Genomic DNA, 22353 nt, shown 5'->3' with positions numbered 1-22353 from the left:
CCGAGTGGGTCGTGGGTGTTCACTATTTTATCTTGGCCTTTGCAGACTTTCCCACTCTCGGCTGATACCAAGCTTGCCGATTTGAGAATTTCAAAAACGCCATCGGTTGCAGGTCTGGAAGTACTTAACATCGACAAACCATACAGTCCTTTCTTGAAAGATTGTGCTACTCGCACGTTCACAGTATGTACATTCGGCGGTGCGAACCCAGCCACGGAAGAAACAACGAGGAATAAGGTACAGCCCGACCACATCGTCAGAGGGAAAACCATTCCTGCGCGTGACAAAACGATTCTCATTCACAGAGTCCTCCCACTACTAAGATCTAGGTGCACAAAGTGCAAAATGCTACGGCAGAAGCGGCATCGTCAATCTCTTGGTTGCCATAGCAGTGGTCAACAATTGTTTCCTGAGGTGGCCTCTCGCACTTCCTTTGGAGAACCGGACTGACAGTGGCGGTGATGAGAACGTACCCAAAATACCCTACCCCCAACAGTTTGACCGAGCTAAAGTTAGCCAGTCCAAAGCTCATATCTACATCTAACTATAAAAGCGGATACCCAACTGCTCTGTAACAAGAAAATAGCTCACGAAAACCTACTACCTATCATATAAACTTGCTGCACTACTGAACGGGATTCTTTTGCCATTGATTCCTAATGACTAGGCTGAAGCTGAAAGATACGTTCTTCTTCTGGCAAGTCATCGCGATCCATGTGCTCAACCAAGCTCAACACGTCCTCCAAGGTGCGTTGGGAGCTTTGGACTGCTTTTTGAAGAGCTTTAGAATTCACCCGTATACCTGGGATGTTCCGAAGACGCACGTTTAGAATTTGCACTTCTTGAGCGGAAAAGTGAGCTGACGAATCGAAGTCGCTCGAAAGAATAGCCTGTACAAGCGTTTGCATCGTATCCGCTTTGACGCACATCTGCACAAATGTGGAACATAGTCAGAGGGTACACAGCAGCAAGCGAAAAGAGGCTACAGTGGCTTACCTTCATTTCATCCGTTGTTTGCCTGTTCTCTTTCACGAGTTTCACAAACGTATCCACACTGGTCCCCTGTTCCTTGGTAATTATCGCTAGTCTTTCCTCTCTTTCTTGTAACCTACCGAACAGATAGTCCTTTAGAATTCTTCAAGGAATGTGAAAAAGAGGAATGCTTCTGTACTTACTGGAAAACTTGACTTTCAAGCTGGTTTACTTCCGAATGAAGCTTATTGTTCTCGATCTGTAGTCGATTGACTTCATGACGCAAAGCATTTTGTACCTGACGAAGCGCTGCATTTTGCCAACGTTGAGTCACATTATTTCCAATACTAAGAATCAAAAAAGCAACTTACTATCGGTATTCTGCAACTGAAATTGTCGGAGAATCACAACGGGTGCGACGCACGCCGCAAAGAGACCTGCAATGATCGCCACAGCCGATCCTTCAAGTGCCATGGCGACAACGTTGACCACGATTGACGACCCAGCGATGCCGTGCCAAAGACGCGTCCAAAGCGTTCGTTGACTACAGAGACTATCGTCCTGATCGTCACCGTCTGCGGCTAGATCCTTGAGAGGCATTACCCCGGAGGCACTCACGTTGCCTTCCATCATGCTCTCCAGCGTGGATAGCAGCTGTGATTTCAGAGGAAAAGGCGAGAAAATGCAACAGAAAAGTTGAAGCAGACCCTGATTTGTGATATACGGTGTAGTCTCTGTCTACTTGGATGGATCGCCATGGCGTCGGGAGCAGGTATTCCGTCTCCGTATCGTAATTGGAGCAAATACCTTACTTCCTTCTCAAACGGATATTTTGAATACCGCTTTATAAATTAGCTAAGTTTTCCACGTCAGTCTCGAACAAAGCCAGAAACGGATTCGTCCTCAGCATTTCTACAGCGTACGCATGCCGGTCATCGCAAGGCCAAATGGAATTGCCGCCAAGCCCGGCATTGCCTCCTAAAGCTTGAAGAGTCGAGAGCTCGATCGATCGCGTTCATTTTCCTTCATTACACTTTACATATACAGAAGAGCATTGACACAAGCAACCATGTTTCTACAACCTCCAGGAAAGAAACCAGGCGGTGTGTTTCATTCGCGATTGGGGTCGCGGCCGTCACACATTTCCAAATTGAGCAGCGGGTTGGGTTTAGGAATGCGTAAAAAGAAACTCGATCACAGCAACGGCGGGCATACCCAACTAATGGCGCGGGCTTCTTTGGCACCCATTGAGCAACAGCAACAATCGCATGAGCTTGCGCAAATGAACGCGCTAAAGATCACGCAGGAAGAATGTAAGTACTTGTCCGTGTAATGTTGAGGGTCGCCGACAAGACGACAAAGCTAATGCGCAACGCCATCCAACACATTCTCACCTATTGTATAGTACAACGGGATCTGGAAACACTAGGACTACAACAGCAAGAATCTCAGAGACTGTTGGACAACGCCAAGAATTTCAAAGAGCGCCGCGTTCACCAACACGCCGAGCTGGAGTCCAAGTTGGAACATATCAAATACAAAGTTGGGCAAGAACGCGCGGAGCTCCAGCGTCGTCATCACTTGTTGTCCTCAGGTCAACGAGCTTTAAGTCTAGCTCGTCTTTCGGGAGATCGAACGGGGGACGACCTTCGAGCACTGGATCGGTATGTGCTTGACAAAACGACTAGATAAGCAGACTCCTGCGCGACTGGTTCGATTCGCGATCTTTGCACCTAATCTCCTCCAATTTTAAATTCCTACCAGTAAGCTCAAACAGGTTCTGGAAACCAAGCGGACATTATTTTTCTATCAGCGAAAGCAGGACCGCCTTCTGCACGATCTTCGTGCAGACCTTTCCTCTCTAGCACATGAAAAAACAGAGGCTACAGCTCAAGTCCATGCCGCCGACCAGAACTTGAAAAAACTCAAACTGACCGAGCATTCTCTCCGCCAACGTATCCAGAGCGAATCAAAAAAACTTGCTGCTTTCTCACAGCAAACGACATTGCTTCGTGCCGAAACAATGTCCATGGAACATATGATAGATGAAGTCACCGACGCACTCGAACTGTCCGAAGCGGCACACGCAAAATGCGCAGCAGAAACAGTGTCGGAAGAAGACCGTCACAACAAAGCTGTTATAGCACTAGAGGCCAAGATCGAAGGCAAATACAGTGTGCATCGTAAGTTGTCCCAAGAAATGCAAGTGCTTCGGCAGACTGCACTAGACCATCAATCCGATCTCCATCTCGCCTGGGAACGCACTATCTATGCGCAAATCGCCAATGGAATGACTCCGAGCAAGTCCCAAAAAGAGTCGAACATTCCGCCGGTCTTGGAATTCGGCTGTGTGGAAGTGAAAGTTGAAACAGAAACGAAAGCGTGCGAAGAAGAAGCCCAAATAATTGAAGATCTCAAGGCGACTCTTTCTTCTTTCAAGGACCAACTTGACGAGATGGAAGAAAGGGCCAACACATCGTCAGAGAAGGTCGAATTAGAGCAGGGCGCCATAAACAACGCCAGGAAAACCGAAGAAAGCAGGCGAGATGAAGCATCTAAGTTTCTGATCGATATCGTCACGCTAAGAAGAGAAAACGAACATGTCCGAGCTTCGTTTGACACTCTTCGAAGCCTACGTGACGACCAGAACGCTGGCATTAAACGTAGCATAGACACTGTCCGTCAAGAGAATGGTCAAGCTGAGCACAATCGTTCACTTGCTCAACATCGACTAAGTAAAGTGGCAACTGAAGTTCGTTCTACGAGCGCTTCTGCTCTTCGGGAGAAAGAAGCAATTGCCTTGAAGCTAGCAGAATTTGAGAGTGAAATTTCCACCGTACATCAGTGCAATCTTTCAGCAAAGGAGGAACTGAATCGCTTGTCGTCCATCATCGAGAGTCAAGACAAGCTCTCTCGTAACAGTCTAGGCTTGTCCCAGTCTGCAGCGAAGAAGAATATTGCTGAAATTCTAAATGGTAAGCTGTGTAGGACCCCAGAAGAAAAATTAAAAGACACTCGTAATATCTCACGTAATCACATTCTTGCTTCAGAATATCCGGATCTTGAAAGTGTCCGTTTCGGGTACGACCCGAAGAAAACCCTCGACGAGCAAGCTGATGAGAGTCTCAAGCTGATCGTTGCACATTGCAAGCACCGTCTCAACTCAGCAAAGAAGATGCAGGCAGGGCTTCGTGAAGCTGCCAAACTTGAAGATCTCGAACTACGAGAAATGCAAAAGGCAGCTGCTATCGAATCAAAACGCAAATTCAAGATCCGAGAATATCGCAAGCATCGTCTCCTCTCCGGCACTTCAGGAAACGCCATCAAGCAAAGTAATTTGAAAGACGAAAAGAAACACAAGAGCAGACGAAGCTTACAGAGTATGCGTGTCAAAGCATCAGCATGGATTGGAGACGAAAAAACTGAAAAGACACGACGCGACAAGAAGAAAATGCGGCGAGAGGAACTCCAGCATCAGACAGAAATAGCTCTCGAGAATTCTGAACTGAACAGCGTCGCCAAACCCCGGGATCTCTTGGAAGTGTTTTCCCGTGTTGGTGACGACGGCGGCAAATCGACGTACGACTTGGAAGCTTGTGCTGTTCTCACACAGACTACTGCCGGTAGTGAAAAGAAGGTGACGTGGGAGGAGGACAATGGAAAGGAGAAAAGGACGAGTAAGATATCCAAGAAAGATTGCACACGGGGACGAAAGACAAAGGAGTGCCTTTCGAAGGACAGCACCGAAAAGCCACACATTCCGAAACTGGCTCCCTCTTCGCTCTCGGCAACTATGCTCGATGCCGGCTTTCAAGAAGTGTCGGCCCTTTTGGTTGAAAAGGAAGCAAGCTCACATCGGATCAGTTCGTCCAAGCCAGTGGTCCAAAAATCCTACACCTTGCCTTCAGTTGACCGCATATCTAGGGAACCTCGCTCTCAAGATCTGAAAAAATTGCTTTCCTGCAAATCGATAGGACATACTGGTGAAAAAACTAGAAGCAATTCCTCTCGCTTTGGAAATCCTAAGAAGCGTGACATCGATGTCACAACCAATCCGCGTAGAGAGATGCCCCATTCTTTCGGTTCGACTAAGCCGATCTCCAAAACCCGAGGGGAAAATGCCCAATCTCTTAAGGAGTGGAGTGGCTCCTCTACTTCTCACAGAGCATTTGAAGACAAAACAAATTCGTCAAAAACAAAAGACCAAGAGCGACGAACAACAAGCCACCAACGTGAAAAGGGTAAGCGTTCCCATCGTTCGTCGGCGGATGTTCGAACAGCTAGCACTGATCACAAGAAGATGAACTACCACCTATCCTTGTCCCATAATTCGAATCCATCTCTGAAGAGAAACAGCTGTCAAACTTCTGGACTCAGTTCCAAGGAGCGTCCTGCGAAGTCTCGTCGTCGCTTGAAGAGCAGGAGCAGTGATGTACTGAAGAATCAGATTCAAACCTTTGGAGATGAACGGTACTCATTCGGATTTGCCACATCCTAATCATCTCTTGCAGCCGACGTTCCAACCCGAACTATAGGGGTCGGCAATTTCTAACGACAGCGCTTAAAAAAAGATCAATATGTGTTCGCTGTAAACAACTCACAAAACGAACCTTTTTGGCCAACACGTCCTTGACTAACGTGAGCTGGATGCAGAAAATGTAGCAGTCTGTAAAGCAAGTTGCTGCATGATAACATTTTTGCCAAAACTACGACCGCCGACTTTTGCGAACTCCTTTTTTCTCCAACTCTTCTACTAGGCGCTTCGCTTCGTCCACATTCCGAAAGCTGATGTTTCTATCATCCCCTAATGACCGATTGAAAAAACCCTCATCAGGGATGGAGCTTTTAGCACTGGCGCTTGGGCTGCGACTACGCTGGCTTCGACGGCGTTTTTTTCGATGTCTATCGCGGTCTCGGTCGTCCCTCTCACTTTCGTCGTTATATCGAGTCTTTCGAGAACGCTTTCTATCCTTTTTGCGCTTTTCTTTGCTTTTGCGTTTGCTGCGTTTTCTAGAATGTCGTCCACTTTCGTTGGATGAGCTTCCGTCATCGTTGACTACCATCTCGGAACGCTTGATCGGGCCGTTGTCGTCATTGGTCATCCATGCCGGCAACGTTTTTCCGCGCCCACGGCCCATTAATACAATTTGTACTGGCTCGATTAAGGGAGGCAGCGATGACTCCGGAGGAAGTACTCCTTCGGTATCGTCCACTAGCGCGTACCCATTTATTACAGTCGTCTTCCGGGAAGGATCATTTTTCAAAATCAAACGATCGCTCGCGTTGCTGTAACCAGCCATTGGATCTCGTGCTACACCCATTCCAATCTTGGAATTCAAGTTTTGTTCAATTGCTTGTGATACTCTTTGACCAGCTTGTAGCGATGCCTCTATTTCTTGAGCTGTACCATCTTGAGCAACATTTTTCATGGTGAGCTTTATTTTGAAGCGTTGCGGACGGGACATGTCTGGATTGTCGTCGGGTACTACCTCCAAAACTTTGACCCACACACGATCGTTCATTGATAGTGCATCCTCAACTTTTTCCAACCTCATGTTCGCAATTTGAGAGATGTGCAAAAGCCCCCGAGCTCGACATTCTTCCAACTGCACGAAGGCTCCATACGGTTCAATTCGAACGATTTCACCGCACACGATTGAACCTTCAGAAGGAAGAGTCTGCATAGGGGCGTCGTTTGTTAGCCAGAAGAATCGTTTTTAAGAGATCTACCAATCCGGATTGTGTTTGTTCGTGTCAAAGAATAAAAGTCGCTACAGATAAGTAGAACCACGATGATTCACAGAACCCATACAGGATCTTTGGTCTTGGTCCAAAGAAGGACGCAACGAAGTCGACACCAGAAACGGAATTTCCATGAACTTGTCTGTCGGATATGCGGCTACAACTGCATGCTTACTGTAAAATTGTGAATATTTGTGGGTCACGAGTAAGCCAACAAGTCAGCTCACAAATTGACAGTGAACTAGGACAAATTATTGTTGTGCGGTTTGGTTCATTTCTGGTTTCTGCATAAGTACGTACTAACAGTAAGAAAGTCTATTTTATGCGCAAGAAGTCTCTCATAAAATGCTCCCTACAAATAGTCCTTCTCTGGTGTGGGCGGCTTTCAGTCTAGACTGGAGACCTATTGTCTATCTGTTTCGCGTAGCCGAACACGTCGAAGTCCTCAGCATAAACGTGAGCAAGGACATCTCTCGTCTTCCTAGTCAAGTTTGATACTGTCAATCGCCCTGCTTCCTTATCACGCTTGCTGGCCGGGAGTCGCCATTTTAGGCCGAAGCGTTGTAACAAGCACGAGAGATCTCCCAAAAACGACTCCTGCCGGATTATATACACTTGCTCTGGATTGTGTCGAGCAGCTCCGAGCTTGTTCGGGGGAATATTGGTAACATAATCAACCTGCGGGATAAATCGACCATCAGCTAAAAAATATTCTTTTGACGGCTTCGTCGCTCTACTCACGGTACCTGGGCCAGCCTTCTCAGTCAACCGAGCGATTTCCAAGAGCTTCTGGTTCATTAGCGTGGCGTTACCGCATTGATCAGCTTCCACATTCATCGACGGGAGTTTGCACGCAAAGTTCCATTGGCTGACCGCCCGATGGAAAGGGTCGCGGACCACCGCAAAAAGGCTTTTACTTTCGTACCATTTCCAGGTTTCTTCTGTCGGATCGGATGCGTTCAGCCCCGTCGAGTGGTATCGAATAGGGACGTGCCAGTACGATGTGTTCCAGTGAGGATGATTTGGTTTACTGTGTTTACGCCTCGGGCACCGTAGGTCTAGCCGTGAATAATTCATCCAATGGCAACATCCCCACGATATGTTGTATCTACTACCGAGGGCTTCGATTGTTTTCCCACCGGTTCTCGGAATATGTACAAACTCTAGGGGAGATGGCGACAAAGAAGTGACTCCCGGGTTGGTGATAGCTCTACAGAAGCTGTCATCCTGATCGTGGACCATGATTATGTTGCGCATTGTCTTGGTTAGTGACTCATACGGCAATAAGGATTTCTTTGTCGTGACAAAGGTATAGAGCTGACGATTCAACTGAAGTCCCCAGTGGTTAACTGCCAAATAGGCAAGGCCCCACAAGGAATAAATTGCTAACCGTGCCAATCGAGCTATCTCCGTTCTCCGCGGGATTGGTAGGCTTTGGATGTAATCATTTGTTCCGGCCCGCCTGCTCATGTTTGTGAAAACCAGGCAGGCAAGATATTCCGGTCTCTCGTCTAACGGAGTTGTTGATGATTTCGAAGAGATTGTTGACAGAGTACGGTACGAGATATCGTAGTATGGGTCCTCAAGCTTACCAATATTGATTATACGTTTGTTTCTCTATATAGTTTGACAATACGTTCGACCGGTTACGTAAATAGCTGTAAGTGTATAGCCAATCAAATATGGATGAGTCCATATTTTCTAAATTCTTCAGAGTCGCTACCTCAAAGTGGTTAACTATAAAGTATTCAAAAATCATCCGTTGGAGAAGTATAAGTTGTATATAATACATGTAATTTGTACAAATTAGGAACGGAACATACCAGTGTGACACACATCCAAACATATGTATCCGTAAGTGAAGTACGGAAAAATGGTTAGGAGACAGCTACATTCTCAGCTGCAATATCAGAATTGGGAATCCTACGTTTGGTCACTAGGAGTTCGTCGTCACCGGTTCCGCAGGCTTCTGCGATCTTCGAGCGAGAACGTTCCTCCGGTTGTATGCGAAAAAACTCGAACCCCGCTGACGGAAGCGGGACGAGGGTGGGGGTCTCCAAAACCAATCCCGTCCGTACCAATTGCCGCAGCCCTGGCCCTTTTTTCGGGATCGGAACGACGTTTTTGGCTCCGCCCAACGCACGCGAAAAACCACCGGGGGGCATCGCCGTCGAACCCAACGCCCCCAACCGCAACCATAACCACAACTCACAGTCAGGCAAACACAACCCTCTGCACAACGTCCATTCGGTTCATTGGAAAGGGTTGTTTACCCCTTTTGTCCTATAGGGTTCATCGTCTCACATTTTGTGAATCGTCTACAGTAGCATTGCTCTCCGTCCTTCGTCAAGACAGTCTCTTTCTCCAACACAATGGCTAAAAAGAAGACTGCAGCCCCCAAACCGGTTGAAGAAGCGGCAGCCGAAGTCGAAGCTGTCCTGGCGGCTCCGCCGGTGGAGGAACCGGAAACGCTTGGAACCGCTCCCGTCCTCACCCATACGGCACCCTCAATGGACCCCGGGGCCTTTGAAATACTCACGGACGTCATCGAGTACGAGGTGGAAATGATCTTTTCCGATCGTGAGAAGCGTGCGGAGCGCTGGAAGACTCTCACTGTAAGTGCCAACGACACCTGACGGTCGCCTGCGTAAGATCCGCTAACACTGGTCTATCTCTTTAGTATTTTTGGGACCTGCACCCGGCGCGCAACTGTAACTTTGGTCGTCTCTACCTTCGTCGTTACCTGGCGGAGCTTTTGGTGAACGCGGTTGGAGCCCCGCCGTACGGGACGGACAAGGACGAGGAGCTCGGTTTGGTGACTACCACACCCAGAGTAACTTCGCCCGACAACCTGGCAAAGTGGGACGTGGAACGCTGGTCCGACTTGCAAGATGATCTCGAACATATTCGTGATATCCTTTTACGTCAAGATGCCGTCCTCAATCTAAAAGACGAAAGCATGGCGGAGAACCCCGAAATGGACGAAGAACGAGCGGAGATGGCCAGTTTTGGCAAAAAGTATCAAATACTCATACAGTGTCTCGAAGTGAACAAGGCTATTGCACCTATTCGTTGGGATCTCGAGGAGCAGATCTTGAAGAAAGACGAAGGTCAGCCGGAACTGGATAAGAAAAAGGTTGCTGAAGTTGTCAGGATCATCAGCGAGATCAAGAACGAGCGCTGTGTGGAAGTAGCCGAAACCCTTTTTGCCAAGAAGCCCGCGAAGAAAAACAAAGGTACCGAGACTTTTGAAGACATATCGGCCCTCGCCAAGATCTTGGACTCGAAGCCATTCAAGTACGTATTCCGGCAAAAACCATCGCATCCATGTACACATTTCTTTCTTTCGACTGCTTACCTTTCCTGTTCTCCCTTTGCAGCTTGAGTTACGTGCAGAATAAGATCGAGGTCGTCCTCCGCCGTTGGAGTTGTGATACGTTCGGCTCCGATGATCCCATGCTGTTTCGTTTACGTTACGGCATCCCTCCCAGAAGCGGTCTCGCCTTGCTCGCCTCTACGCCCGCTTTGGCTCGACGCACTCCAAGCAAAAGTACCGGCGGACAACGCAGTCCCGTCCCCTCTATCAAAAAAGAAGACGAGGACGACGAGGACATTCAGCGCCTTCGCGAGAACCGTGTAGCTCTCGGCGAAGGACATGGTGAAGATCCTTTGGAGGAAAGCCGCACTTTGGCAGCCGAGGCGGCCGGGGAAGGCCGCAAACGTACGGCGGACAACCAAGACGAGGACGAGGAACAGGACACGAAACGCGTTCGTCGCCTCGCAATTGACGATGAGTTGGATGAAGACGACGAAGAGGACGAAAAAGAACGTGCGGCTCTCAGCGAGTTGCCCCGTCGAAGAACTCGTCGCCCCTCACGCCGCTTCACCGGCCCTCCTCCCGATGACGGTATCTTTGACGAGCAAGGCAAGGTTAAGGCTCGCCGCAAATGGGCCGAAGAGGAAAAGAACGCCGTCAAGGTTGGGTCCCAAAAGTTCGGCGTGGGGAAATGGGCGGAGATCAAGAAGGAGTATGGTGACATCCTGCGCAACCGCACTTCCGTCCAGATCAAGGATTGCTGGCGAACGATGAACAAGAATAATGAAGTCTGAAATAAGGTCGAAGCCAAAGCGGTGGATGTTGAAATTTGGGCAAGGAACGCAAAAGTATGTCGGTGATTAATAATAAAACTATTGGTTTTCCACGCATTCCGAAGAATCCCTTCCTAGATCGATCACTCTGAATTCCTGAAAAAAGCCTTTCCGTACAAGCAGAAAAGTCCACGTCCAGAAAAGATAGGTAAGGAATTGCAACTTTGACCCACATGACTAGCCAAACCCAGGCAATAGACGCAAAAGAGTATAGTTCCATATGAAGGAGCTTTCACTTATAGCTCATAGCTCACCGTTACCAATCTGATCCCATTGAAAAGCTGCTAACTAGAGAAAAATCAGAGTAGATTTTCAAATGTTATTGTTAACACAGAGGAATCGTTTGGCTTTCTTCGAGAGGCGTAATCGTCATTGATGAGCAGGCCTCCTGAAATGCGGTGTTATGGACCAAAATACCACAAATATCCGCAAGTTAGATATATAATCCACCGCAAACAAGCTATTTGCGGTTATTTAAGGTAATACCGCATCATAGGAGGCCTGGCCTGCTGGTGAGTCACAGTCAGTTCGTACTTGTCACAGCGGGTTCTTCGTGGGATGAACAATATTTGATGGATAAGTAGAATTAAAGGGCACCTCTACAGGAATGTCCCGATTTATGAAATTCTATTTGATACATATAGTTGCGCATCTTACTTTTGCATTTTGATGTGCCCATTTCGGAGAAACAGCGTGTCATTCCTCATGGGACCGAAACAGTGGACAAATGTTTCTTCTTTTCAAACCAAATAAGGTGTTGAATGTCCTGTTCATATTTATAAAGAGTCTTTGGTATGTGCCTATGTTCCGTTGAAGTCACCTTTTGAATGTCAACCGCTTCATCGACCCTGGATCCATCGGCTGAAAGGTTCCCAAGAGTTCCAGGAATTAGTCATTTTGAAGAAAAAACAGCTTTGTTTCTGGACTTCAAAATTCTTGTTCGCTCGCGTGCGTGTATACTAGTATTGGGGGGGGTCCGCTGTAAAAGTTCGCTGGATGCGGGAACGAGAGCAGTTCTTTACGGTTAGCAAATTGGGCTCGCAATTCCTACCGTATGGAAAAGATCGAAAGTTCTGCACCATTGCTTTCCGAAACGCCTTCCGCACTCGTTTTCTCGTTCCAGTGATGCATACACAACCATGAACATTAGCCAACTTAACGCAAGCGAGCTAGCTGCATTGCTTGGAGCTCAGAATCCTAATATTTCGAATGATCTATCTGGAGGATATCCACGTCAACAGCAGATGGGCGGGTCAAACAGTCCTAATGTGAACATGTCCGCTCAGAACGCTGTCCTAACCTCGCTCCTAAAGCAGCAGCTGCAAATGCAGCAAATGCAGCAGCACCAGTTGCAACAGCAACAATTGGGAGATCAACAACACGCTCAGCTTCTACAGCAACTGATAGCCCTCGGAGGCCTTCCCCCGACTGCTCCTCCGCCCCGTGTAGACAATCTCTTGCTCCTGCTTCAACAACAACGACAACTACAAGATCTCCAAGCCATCGGAGGCGGACAAGGCAATCCCTTCTCATCTCTCACCGGAAGTGCATTTGGTGGAAATTATGAATCAAGCCAAAGAGAGGCTCTGGTTCTTGCCAATTTCCTCCAGGGTCAGCAAGCTTCGCCACCGCCACCTCCTGCTCAGCACCTACCGCAACAAGCGGCACTGGCGGCCCTTTCTGCTGGTGAACAAAATCGATCTGCCGCTGCCTGTGAGAACGACCCTCATAGCCTCCCTCTTCCTCCGGATCGAAGACGAAAGGGCCGCACTGGAACATTTCCCCAAAAGCTACATCAAATGCTAACCGATCTCGAAAGACAAGATGGCGGCGGTGACATTGCCTCATTCCTACCCCACGGACGAGCATTTTCGATCCACAAGCCTCGCGATTTTGTTAAGCTGATCATGCCAAAGTACTTTCGAATGAGCCGCTTTTCCAGTTTCCAACGGCAGCTGAATCTCTACGACTTTCAACGCATCACAGAAGGACCCGATAAGGGAGCCTACTACCACGAATTGTTTGTCCAAGGCCGGCCAATTCTTTCAACAATGATGAAGCGCAACAAAATTAAAGGTGTGAACACTCCTCAGAACGCAAAATCGTCGAATGATAAAGACGACGAGGATGGATCCCAAGGAGATGAAAACGAGGATTAGCCTAGACGGATATAGCCACGTGGGTGTAGAAATTTTATTTACAGTAATTCATGTTGCACTGTAAGGGAGAGCGGATGTGAACGTTCTATCATGTATGGCAGCCGGAATTATCCAGATTGAATCTCGTAGACCAATATTGAAACACTCCGTTCTATTGACTGTTAGCGACTCTTTGAAGTAAGAACTAGCTGGAAGACAGCGGCTTCAGCGAAATCGTGTTTTAGGTTCCGAAACCTAATTACGAGAGAACAGTTTCCCATGCGAGTGTCGCAAGCTTCGGTGTTTGCTGGAAAGTCGGAGATGCACTAACTACAATGTTCGTTGTGGATGCTGACGTTGCGTGAACGGATCCACGTTCGAAAATTGCATAAATATCCGGCTGCACTAGTCCATTTCATTGGGGTTCTCGAAGGCTCATTGCCTGAAGAAACATTTCCACAATAATACTGTCGCTTTCGGGATTCTGAGCAAAGGTTAATTGGAAATAAATTCCTTTCTAAAAATAGAAGGGATATTCCGAGTTCGGATTGTACGTCGGACCCAGACATTGTTCCGGTTTCACATCCCGTCATTCCCTGCCAGGACGATGTAAACCACGAAAACGGTGCGGTTCATCTGATTCACTGTTAGCCTCACTGTCAATGCTGACGACCCCCATTCTTCGAATATGTCGACCTCAGTGTGAAGAGATGAATTGTTGTTGATTACGGGCATCCGCACAGACCTAACAGTATAGGACAGATTTTCGCTTTTATTTGTTTCTCTGCTGAAGTACTTCCCTTTCCCACTGACGATGAACAAGTAAAGACGCTTGCCTTGATTACCTTTCGCTTGATAAAAAACAACACCACCGATAGTGGCGATCGAATCCTGGCTTCTGAAGTCAAACTTTGAGCCAATCTTAGGCCTTTCGACAGCATTGCCTCGCTCGTGATGGAGCATCGAGATGAAGCGGTTGCGTTGCTGAAAGCGATGGGCTTTGAACACAGTGCGGCTCGAGCTGCACTTGAATGGTGCAGCGGAAACGTTGAAGCTTCCGCAAATTTTCTTTTGAATGGGCATCCCAGCTTTGCTGCTTCGGGGACATCAGGAAGTTTTGAAGCTGTGTCTTCCGCGGAAGTTAGAAACATCCATTGTCCTCTGAGTCAGTACAGCTTGGAGGCGGGTCAGTCGTCTTGCACATGCATAGCGATGACCAACGCCTTGCACTTTTTGCGCTCCTCAAACCACATTTCTGATTTGTCTCCTGAATTTCTACAGTGTGCTCTTCTCGCAGGAAATCAAACCTATCTAAAGATCGCACGGAATCGAACGGTCGAACACATGTCGGCCGAAGAAGCTCTAGATTCAGGGGAGTTTCAGTGTCTCGAGCTCATAGGGAGCGTGCGCCAAGGAATTATATCTCGAGATGATCAGCATCCGTTAGGTTTTGCAGTGCAGCTTCAGGAGTGTAAATCTGAGCGATTTTGGACATGTGTTCTGATCACAAAAACACCTGAGTCCGTCGTGATATGTTTGCCACCCAGCAGTGAAACTGAGTACGTTTTAATCGACTCCCATCCGCGGTCTCATCTGTTTGGTACCGAAGGAAGCTACGCTCGAATTCATTTCAGTCTCTCGGCTTTGGTGGACAGTCTGAAGCAAATATTCCCGATGACCGATCTAGGCAGTGATGTGCCCGAGCTCATGGCTGCCATGTACAACTCGTTTGATTTGTACGCGTTTCAATACAAACAAATCTTAGCTTGAGCTAATCTGCACCCACGCAGAATATTACCCATGTAATTACATAATGGCTTTATTTTACCTGCGCCTATCGTTTTTGTCAAAGCATTTGGAGTTGATTCCAAGCAACTCTTATTTTCCTCCAAACTCATTCCAACATTCTGCTTCTTTTGGCCCGCCTCCATTTATGACAGTCGTAAAGCCGTTCTTCTCGAGAAATTCCTTGGCTTTCTGTCCGCGTCCCCCGCCTCCGCAGTGAGTAATGATTGGTGTGTCCTTCTCCAAATCAGGCAAGGGCATGGAATCCGAGGAGCGATCCCAGATCAAATTGATCGCTTGAGGGCGGTGCGTCTGGGAGGGCAGTCCCGAAACAGCGAAGGATTTCTGATCACCGGGTTCCGCCTCGGCATCGGGATTGCGCGTGTCGATAACGACGAGGCTATCGCCTGCCGCGGCGACAAAATTGCTGAGCTCTTCGGGGGAGGCGACTCCCGCCTTTGGTGTAGCCATGAGTACAGTACTAGTAGTATGAAGTAAACGTGGACGAAGAAGGAAAGGGCAGTGGACTGCGGTTTTACGAGTCAACGAAGTTTGATTTATTGAAAAGGATCTTGTGGAGCGGATTGAGAAAGCAAACAAGGCCAACGCTGCGGTGCTGATTCGTCCGTTTGCCATGGTCGAATCTATATCCAGCTGGCTTCCGAGTTCTGCCGCAGCTTTTTCTGCTCCGCAGTTTTCGTCCATTTGTGACAGTGAATGCGAGACTTACTGTCAGAAATTTCAAAAATTTAAAGTTAAATATTAAAATTTGAAGCAAGTACGCTGACTGTGAAGCATCCAAATGACAGTAACTACTTCCGACCTCTTTCATTCACTGTCAGTACGAGATATCAGAAAAAAAGGATCTCTGACACTGCAGACAAATTCGAACATACCTGACCATGGCAGCGTCTACCTCTGCGCCAGCGAGGATTGTGGGACTTGCCACCATTCTAATAATGATTGAATGGTCAAAGAGCTTTACCGAGTTGTGGGCTTATCCTAGGGCGAGAAGGAATTCATTCGTTGAGTTTGCTAGTAATACAAATAGCGCTTCAGACCACGTCGGCAATTTAGACGCTTCAGTTTGGAAAGCTTTGTTGGACCGCTTTCAAGGAGACTTTGACAACTATAATCAAGTGATCCATGACCGCAAAAAGGGACTTTTACCCCGAGAGGGAGGTGGGCATGAGCACATACATTGCAGTCTTGTTCCGGTCTCGGAAACGGCGCGGTTGGCAGCCTTTTACTTTGATGGTGTCCCTGGAGCTATCTTTCGCTTTCGCTTCTACGACCTAATTCCTGTCGACGAAAGCACCATCGACACAGTGCTTCATACACTCCATCCAGAGCTAGAAAGGCGGCTACGGCGTTGCCCAGATCCATCATCATGGCCGCTGTTTTTTGAAGAGTTTGGTGTCAAGGGCCGCGTTCAGCTCCTTCCAAAATGCGACGTGCGATGGTCATGGGTACTTGACCCTGTCCAACACGACTATGCACTCGACGAGGGCCCCAACGGGCTGCATGCCGTTATGGTGCACGGAGAAGCCTTGGTAGAAAGCCAGATGATGCCGGGTCAGAAAATACTCATCAAAGATCAGCTCAGTTTGTGGCCAGACGAACTTTGGATTCACGATCGCGGCTTCGACCCAGACACGATGCGCTTTATTTACGGGAACCAAAGAGGGGTTCCTTATCGACTAGAACGAGTAACGGATATTGCTCTGAATAACGGTCGAACGATTGTTCAAGAAGATTTGGCTTGGACTTTAGGACCCGACTTTCGGAGCGAAGGTGAGTACCAAGATAAAATGGTCGCCGTTGGGGGAGGCTCTAGGCCCACAAAATAGACGACCCATTTCTTCTGCAATAAAGCTATCTCGTTATGTCTATCTAGCTTCGCCATGGTAGGAAGCGTTTCCAACGCAGTGCTCGAAGCTCCGACTTTGCCTGGTTGAGTTCTTCCAAGATATCGTCAACGGGTCTGGTGCTGGCGCCGCGGAGCTCTCGTTCTAGGAGATCAACTTGTTGTACTAGCCACGATCGATTCACGTCATCACTGGAGATTCCGGCGCTGCTGGACGTCTGTTGTGTTGATCGTGAAGCAGCAGACGGTTGATAGTGCCATAATGAATAGGTGTGAATCGTAGATAAAAGAGGATCTTTCGGTGATTCGACTTTGTCGAAGCTATTCTCTAAAAATTCGTCTCCGATTGTGTCCGCCGTTTTATCCTGTGGAAAATCTACCGCAACGGAAACATTTGAGGATGTTGAATTAGCTGAGTCTCCCAGCACATGTAGAAGAGTAGATACATTTCCGGGTGTTGAAGCCGGAATTCTTCGATACGTATCGTCAGCATGTACAGTAACATTGTCATCTTCAACCGTTTGTAATCGAATAGCGACATCGCTCAGCAAAATGGATTCGATTTGAGATTGTTGTAGTCGTTCCTTCTCAGACAATTCTTGATCAAGGCGGCGCGGAACTGTCCTCTTCTCTTCCACAATTTCAGTGTACGATAGCGCATCCAAATCTTCCATCCCGAAGTAATTCCGCAGTTTTTCACGCAGGCCATCGGAAAGCAGCGGAAAGACTGCTTCTCGGGCTCTGCGATTCGAAGCAACAAACCATACGGCGAAATAAGGAACCAGAACTGCAGAGGCAGCGTAGGTCGAATACCGAACGGATTTGGGCCATTCAGTCTTGTCTTCTACCTTCTTTTTCGCTTCGATTTTTCTCGGATATTTCTGCACGTAAGCTTGCCAGCCTCGACGGGAAACAATTTTAGCGCTCGCATCGGAATGACGTAATTCCACTGGAGCGTCTCCAAAAAACCGCCTAACCGACAGTGAAGGTCTGGGTCGAAGGGTTCTCAGAGTTAGCGAGGAAATAGTATTCATTATGTATTGCTTCTTGCTACGCTTTAAGCCAGCTTGTAAAGCTCATGTAAAGTCAATAGGTCTTCGACTGTTCTCCGTGGTTCCGTGGCAACAATAAACTCGGAAAACGCGTTTGCACTGGGTATTTTGTGAACGTCTCATCTTTCCGAACATAGACAGCGACCATCTTCCCCTGGCATATCCGCCCATAGACAGATGCCCATGGCAACAAGAGGGTTGGGCCTGGTTGTCGTACGTCAGGAATGCCCTGTTTCTCCTCAGCGTCGATCACTTTCGGCTAACTAGAGAATTTAGTGAGGCTTCGGAATTCGTACAGCTTAGCAGTGCTAATGATATTCAGTGTCACAGTCAGAAACAACTACCGTATGGCGCTTTGCGAACGCTTGCTTGTAGTACGAGGGTTGAGGGTTGATGTCAGTCTCGAGGTCCACACCTCTCTCTCTAGCAACTAAAAAGTCAAAAATGTCAGCCAACACATGGATAAAGAAACGGCCTTGTTGTAATGTCAACGTAGCTTACAATTCACAGCCCCTACTTTTCAAGGAAAGAACATTGTGCATTCAGCCTTTAGAACTAGCGCCTGCCGCTTTCGAATACATCGGGACGCTATGGAAACTTCCACATCGACCGGAGCCGATTCCCACGTTTCGGAACAAATATTTGAATTCCTCGTGACCGAGTTGACTCACTACTCGCGGGCACACTGTGCGCCGGCGTCAGACAGTCAGCGCGACGAGGAAGAGGCTTTGGCTATGGCATCGGAAATGGTTCAAGCGAAAGTTGAGAGAATGGGATATTCCGTTGGCTACCGTATCACAGAACGGCTCGCCCTCAACAAGACCTGGAACGTTGCACCCAATCAAGATACTGCCGTTGCTGTTGCATCACAGCAGTTGGAAGCCGTCAAATTTCTGTGTAAAGACGTATGGCTAGAGTTGTTTGCCAAACAAATCGATAAACTTCAAACAAATCACCGCGGGGTGTTTGTTTTGAAGGACTTGTCCCTGAAATGGATGTTGAGGTTTCCAGTCGGTGCCGAAGATTCGCGTATTATGGCTCAGCAGCTACTGTCATACCCTTGTGGGATCATTCGGGGTTGTTTATCAAACTTGGGAATTCCAGCTGTGGTATCGTGTGACTTTTTAGCTGATGGACAAAGCATGGCAGCGTGCTCCTTCAACATCAAAGTGAAATGACGCACTCAAATTTTGCATCTAGTACGGAAAGCTGCTCTCCACTGGGACGAGTATAAAAAGTGCAGCTATCTATAATTTCCAAAAAAATTGAATTTTTAATGTCCAAGATTATTTCTTCGATTGGCAAGTTGTCTCTACCATTGGTCTTTCCATTTTCGATACAACGTCCGCAGTTATTGGTTCCATATTGGAATGCTCTACGCCCTCAACATGTTCAGGTTTGATTTTAATTTCTGTCAGATATTACAACAAATGTTGGGAAACGTGAGAACCAAAAAAGACTGGGGGACGGCGTTGCACGACTTGCCGCCAGCCTTTTACACGTACCATAGTTTCCTGTACCAGGGTTGAGATTGCCTCGGGCTATACCGTGTCGCAGCATGTCTTCAGCCTCGTCCACCATGGTCAATAGGCCCTCAAATTGCTCTCCAGCTATCACAGCACCTCTGTTTTTCACAAATTCCTGCTTAATAGCAACACGAGACTCCTTCATTGCCTGCACATCGCCCTCAAATAAGTTCCTGCGGGCACGGAATAAGCGGCGGTAGCCTGAAAAAACTCTAGCTTGAGCCGACATTGCAAAGCGTGTCCTTGAATAGGATGACAAAAAAGTTTGACTTCGTGGCGCTTTGCAGCCCACAGAACAAGCTTCGAAGTCTTGACTGTAAACGGGCGCTCTTTGTGAGAAAAAACCCAGCAACACGACGAGTGTGGCTTTTGGTCCGGGAAACAGTTTTCACCTCACAGTCTGAGTAGCTAGACATACCGTCTGTTCTCTGTCGGTCTGTATTTGAGCCTACCTAACTGTAAAAGTGCGAAAATAGTCAGTCAATACGTAAACATTTCTGTCTAACCTTAGAGCTAGAAGAAATACCGTGTTTCTGTTGGATTGCTGCCAGAAAATGACCTTTGTTTCACTTTTTCCTTTCACTTTCTAGGAATTATACCTGGACCATGAAAAGGCGGAATGTTTGCTTCTCCTTTTCTTTGCTTGGTCTAGTCCTGGTTTCAATGTTGATTGTTAGACAACACCGCCATTACGTCAAACAAGCTGCTTCCGGTAAGCTCTTGTCGAAACGAGGAGGCGACAGGCCTCATCACTTCAATGTCTCTCATTTGCCAAATGCAAATCGATCGGGTGCTAGACAATCAAGGACGAACACGATTCAGCTTTACCATGACCACGCTCCTAACTCGCGAACTGTTTTACTTCCGGCTGTACCGAGCTCCACATCAGAGGAGAGGGTGCGCTTCGCCATCGGAAATTATTCGGATGCCTCGAATCCACTCATCAACTGTAATATCACATCACAGGTCCTTTTGCACACGGACCAAATGCCCTGGATAATGGAAAGTCTCGATAGCACAGGATCGAAAAAGACGGTCGGAGGTGACGAATTCTACGTTGTCTATAAAGATTCTAATGAAGAGTGGGATGCAACCGCTGTGGCATGGATTCAAGACCTGCACAATGGTTCATATGGGCTTGATTTCGTAACCGTACCTATCAAAGAAACCTTCAGTAATTTGACGGGCCATGGAAATTTGACCATATACTTCCAGTATTCGTGTGGTATCGGGTTTACCCCACAACCTCTAAAAGACAACTGGAAAGACAACGGATCCACCTGTTTGGAAACAACCGCGCATGTTAAGGCCCCTAGGATTCGAGTTTTCCAGGCTCCAACTATATCTCCTAATTTCTCCGAGTTTTCTAGAATGGTATCCTTCGGAGACTCACTTTTACAGCAGCTTGTATTCGGATATACAAGATTCTTTCGAAAAGATGTGTTTTGGAAGGCCAATGTCAATTCGGAGCTTACAAGCGAAACACTCGACAAGCGTTTCATACCTAAGCTTCGTGAGTGGCACGGCGGCGATCTGCAAGACCCCACCGTGGGCCTTGTAATTGGGTCTTCTGTTTGGGACATTCTTCAAAATCAGAATATTCAGAAGGCTGATTTTCGGGATCACTTACAAGCTTGTCGGCTGTATATTGCCCGTGTTCAAAAAGAATTTCCCAATACGACAGTTTTTTGGAAATCGCCTTCTACCTTGCATGTACATAGAATGCTTCCAGGATGTAACAAAGATCGGAGGTGCGCAGAGAGAGTGCGTTACATGAGTGCTTCCCGATCTGAATTTCTGTATCGTGGACAAAAACAAATAATGGCCGAGCTGCGCATCCCCTTTCTGGATCTCTATGAAGGATATTTCCTGTCGGCGCCTTACACGGTGCGCGGTGACGGACGTCACTATCAACCCAAATATGACCGTCGAATGTTGCGCTGGCTGTACAGCAATAAGACTGTGACTCCCAGCATATTTCTGGAGTGAACTATGCGAATTGCGAAAGTTTGACAGTCAGCTCAGATTCAACTATGAAGCTCGAAGAGATAAGATAGATCGCAGATCGCCAGTTACGAGGCGGCAAGGGGCAAAACCGTAGTAATTTTGTTAAAGTATCGTTCAGATTCCTTTAAACTTTCTTGTGGAATGTAGAAGATGGGTGGAGACTTTCGAAAACGAATCTACGATGAATCTGAGCAAACCATCAATGCGATATAGGGCGATTTCTTGTCAAAGAATAACGGAATAATCTTTACCCTCAAAAAGTTGCTAGGGAAATTTTTTATGCCTCTTAAAATGGAAAAAGAAACTCACTGTCAAATGAAAGCCAACGCGCCAACGGTTGGTGAAGCGCTTCAAACAAACGCAATCTATACGGACAACCCACCAGCTAGAAATGAACCGAAAATGAAAGAGGACAACCCTTCTTTTTGCAAAAATGACCCATCTCTTGGTGAAGCTCTTTCTTCCAACACATTTTTCCCAGTCGAGGCCGAGGGCTGCGAACCCCATAAAACTGAAGAGAAGAACGTCAAGTCTGAAGACAAGAAATCTTAGATCTCCTTTTAGGGAAAGGCTCTAAGCTACATAGCTTTTGTAAAGTTATCACCGTATACAATGAAACGACGCTTCTTCAAGCCTTACATTAAATTGGCAACAAGTAGTTGTGGCTGGTACAAGAAGTAAAAAGGCGAATGGTGCAGAAGCGCTGTCATTCGTCATTTATTTATCGCAAGCCTAGAACCCAAGCTTGCTCTCCTCGACTTCATAGTCATCGTTAAAAGTCCAATTTGGGCCTCTGGACTTAAAGAAGTAACAGCAGGCCAGCTCTTCCAAACCCATGTATGGCAATCTCACAGTTCCAATAGAACCAGGCAGTTCGTTCTTAGTCTCACTTCTTCCAAACCCTCACTGTGAGTATAAAGTGTATGTACTTCCTTGTCGTTGAAAAGCTACCCCGTTCCAGTTCCACCAATTGAGAAAGTGTCAAAAGGAGATGGCCTCTTGCTTACATTCAAGGGATACTACTGTACTAATGCAATTCCAATTGTCGCTTTGCCAACAACGGTTTTACACTTACATCTAAACACTTCCTTAGGTAGTCAGTCTATAAAGCTTTG

General features: G+C 47.3%; 13 protein-coding genes across 13 annotated transcripts; 7 read left to right on the top strand and 6 right to left on the bottom strand.

Annotated features, from left to right (window-relative positions):
* Positions 1–572: 572 nt before the first annotated feature.
* Positions 573–1659, bottom strand: PHATRDRAFT_48575 (predicted protein). Its single transcript, XM_002183022.1, has 4 exons — positions 1344–1659; positions 1176–1281; positions 997–1108; positions 573–929 (listed from the first exon to the last, which is right to left on the bottom strand). The coding sequence occupies exons 1-4, from the start codon at positions 1603–1605 to the stop codon at positions 657–659; spliced, it is 753 nt and encodes a 250-aa protein (XP_002183058.1). The 5' UTR covers positions 1606–1659; the 3' UTR covers positions 573–656.
* A 369-nt stretch (positions 1660–2028) lies between these two features.
* Positions 2029–5615, top strand: PHATRDRAFT_48574 (predicted protein). Its single transcript, XM_002183153.1, has 4 exons — positions 2029–2285; positions 2378–2636; positions 2737–3947; positions 4023–5615. The coding sequence occupies exons 1-4, from the start codon at positions 2042–2044 to the stop codon at positions 5468–5470; spliced, it is 3162 nt and encodes a 1053-aa protein (XP_002183189.1). The 5' UTR covers positions 2029–2041; the 3' UTR covers positions 5471–5615.
* A 63-nt stretch (positions 5616–5678) lies between these two features.
* Positions 5679–6656, bottom strand: PHATRDRAFT_39066 (predicted protein; the record flags this gene model as incomplete). Its single annotated transcript, XM_002183021.1, has 1 exon — positions 5679–6656. The coding sequence occupies one exon, from the start codon at positions 6654–6656 to the stop codon at positions 5679–5681; it is 978 nt and encodes a 325-aa protein (XP_002183057.1).
* Positions 6657–7104: 448 nt separating this feature from the next.
* PHATRDRAFT_39065 (predicted protein) lies at positions 7105–8184 on the bottom strand (the record flags this gene model as incomplete). The annotated part of the gene is made up of 1 exon (XM_002183020.1): positions 7105–8184. The coding sequence occupies one exon, from the start codon at positions 8182–8184 to the stop codon at positions 7105–7107; it is 1080 nt and encodes a 359-aa protein (XP_002183056.1).
* A 403-nt stretch (positions 8185–8587) lies between these two features.
* PHATRDRAFT_48573 (predicted protein) lies at positions 8588–10919 on the top strand (the record flags this gene model as incomplete). Its single annotated transcript, XM_002183152.1, has 4 exons — positions 8588–8927; positions 9070–9329; positions 9395–10011; positions 10095–10919. The coding sequence occupies 4 exons, from the start codon at positions 8588–8590 to the stop codon at positions 10822–10824; spliced, it is 1947 nt and encodes a 648-aa protein (XP_002183188.1). The 3' UTR covers positions 10825–10919.
* Positions 10920–11891: 972 nt separating this feature from the next.
* PHATRDRAFT_48572 (predicted protein) lies at positions 11892–13086 on the top strand. Its single transcript, XM_002183151.1, has one exon. It carries the CDS (start codon positions 12003–12005, stop codon positions 13020–13022), a length of 1020 nt encoding a protein of 339 aa, XP_002183187.1. The 5' UTR covers positions 11892–12002; the 3' UTR covers positions 13023–13086.
* An 869-nt stretch (positions 13087–13955) lies between these two features.
* On the top strand, positions 13956–14771 carry PHATRDRAFT_39062 (predicted protein; the record flags this gene model as incomplete). Its single annotated transcript, XM_002183150.1, has 1 exon — positions 13956–14771. The coding sequence occupies one exon, from the start codon at positions 13956–13958 to the stop codon at positions 14769–14771; it is 816 nt and encodes a 271-aa protein (XP_002183186.1).
* A 17-nt stretch (positions 14772–14788) lies between these two features.
* On the bottom strand, positions 14789–15421 carry PHATRDRAFT_48570 (predicted protein). The gene has a single exon (XM_002183019.1). It carries the CDS (start codon positions 15255–15257, stop codon positions 14880–14882), a length of 378 nt encoding a protein of 125 aa, XP_002183055.1. The 5' UTR covers positions 15258–15421; the 3' UTR covers positions 14789–14879.
* A 248-nt stretch (positions 15422–15669) lies between these two features.
* Positions 15670–16636, top strand: PHATRDRAFT_48569 (predicted protein; the record flags this gene model as incomplete). The annotated part of the gene is made up of 1 exon (XM_002183149.1): positions 15670–16636. The coding sequence occupies exon 1, from the start codon at positions 15689–15691 to the stop codon at positions 16634–16636; it is 948 nt and encodes a 315-aa protein (XP_002183185.1). The 5' UTR covers positions 15670–15688.
* A 43-nt stretch (positions 16637–16679) lies between these two features.
* On the bottom strand, positions 16680–17956 carry PHATRDRAFT_48568 (predicted protein; the record flags this gene model as incomplete). Its single annotated transcript, XM_002183018.1, has 1 exon — positions 16680–17956. The coding sequence occupies exon 1, from the start codon at positions 17685–17687 to the stop codon at positions 16680–16682; it is 1008 nt and encodes a 335-aa protein (XP_002183054.1). The 5' UTR covers positions 17688–17956.
* Positions 17957–18295: 339 nt separating this feature from the next.
* Positions 18296–18934, top strand: PHATRDRAFT_48567 (predicted protein; the record flags this gene model as incomplete). Its single annotated transcript, XM_002183148.1, has 1 exon — positions 18296–18934. The coding sequence occupies one exon, from the start codon at positions 18296–18298 to the stop codon at positions 18881–18883; it is 588 nt and encodes a 195-aa protein (XP_002183184.1). The 3' UTR covers positions 18884–18934.
* Positions 18935–18991: 57 nt separating this feature from the next.
* Positions 18992–19460, bottom strand: PHATRDRAFT_39057 (predicted protein; the record flags this gene model as incomplete). The annotated part of the gene is made up of 2 exons (XM_002183017.1): positions 18992–19116; positions 19211–19460. 2 exons carry the CDS (start codon positions 19458–19460, stop codon positions 18992–18994), a joined length of 375 nt encoding a protein of 124 aa, XP_002183053.1.
* A 369-nt stretch (positions 19461–19829) lies between these two features.
* On the top strand, positions 19830–21220 carry PHATRDRAFT_48566 (predicted protein; the record flags this gene model as incomplete). Its single annotated transcript, XM_002183147.1, has 1 exon — positions 19830–21220. Exon 1 carries the CDS (start codon positions 19838–19840, stop codon positions 21218–21220), a length of 1383 nt encoding a protein of 460 aa, XP_002183183.1. The 5' UTR covers positions 19830–19837.
* Positions 21221–22353: the final 1133 nt, after the last annotated feature.

The sequence above is a fragment of the Phaeodactylum tricornutum genome, chromosome 18 (assembly GCF_000150955.2).
Source record: "Phaeodactylum tricornutum CCAP 1055/1 chromosome 18, whole genome shotgun sequence".
Classification (NCBI taxonomy): domain Eukaryota; phylum Bacillariophyta; class Bacillariophyceae; order Surirellales; family Neidiaceae; genus Phaeodactylum; species Phaeodactylum tricornutum.
The sequence above is the reverse complement of the archived record's forward strand: the minus strand, read 5'-3'. Positions and strand labels throughout refer to the sequence as shown.

Coding starts and splice junctions, on each gene's coding strand:
- PHATRDRAFT_48570 (XM_002183019.1), bottom strand. CDS start 15,257: ATGGCTACACCAAAGGCGGGAGTCGCCTCCCCCGAAGAGCTCAGCAAT.
- PHATRDRAFT_48575 (XM_002183022.1), bottom strand. CDS start 1,605: ATGATGGAAGGCAACGTGAGTGCCTCCGGGGTAATGCCTCTCAAGGAT. Junction 1,282..1,343: donor TCAGTTGCAGAATACCGATA/GTAAGTTGCTTT, acceptor GGCAAAATGCAG/CGCTTCGTCAGGTACAAAAT. Junction 1,109..1,175: donor CTTGAAAGTCAAGTTTTCCA/GTAAGTACAGAA, acceptor TCTGTTCGGTAG/GTTACAAGAAAGAGAGGAAA.
- PHATRDRAFT_48572 (XM_002183151.1), top strand. CDS start 12,003: ATGAACATTAGCCAACTTAACGCAAGCGAGCTAGCTGCATTGCTTGGA.
- PHATRDRAFT_48574 (XM_002183153.1), top strand. CDS start 2,042: ATGTTTCTACAACCTCCAGGAAAGAAACCAGGCGGTGTGTTTCATTCG. Junction 2,286..2,377: donor AAAGATCACGCAGGAAGAAT/GTAAGTACTTGT, acceptor CCTATTGTATAG/TACAACGGGATCTGGAAACA. Junction 2,637..2,736: donor GACCTTCGAGCACTGGATCG/GTATGTGCTTGA, acceptor AATTCCTACCAG/TAAGCTCAAACAGGTTCTGG.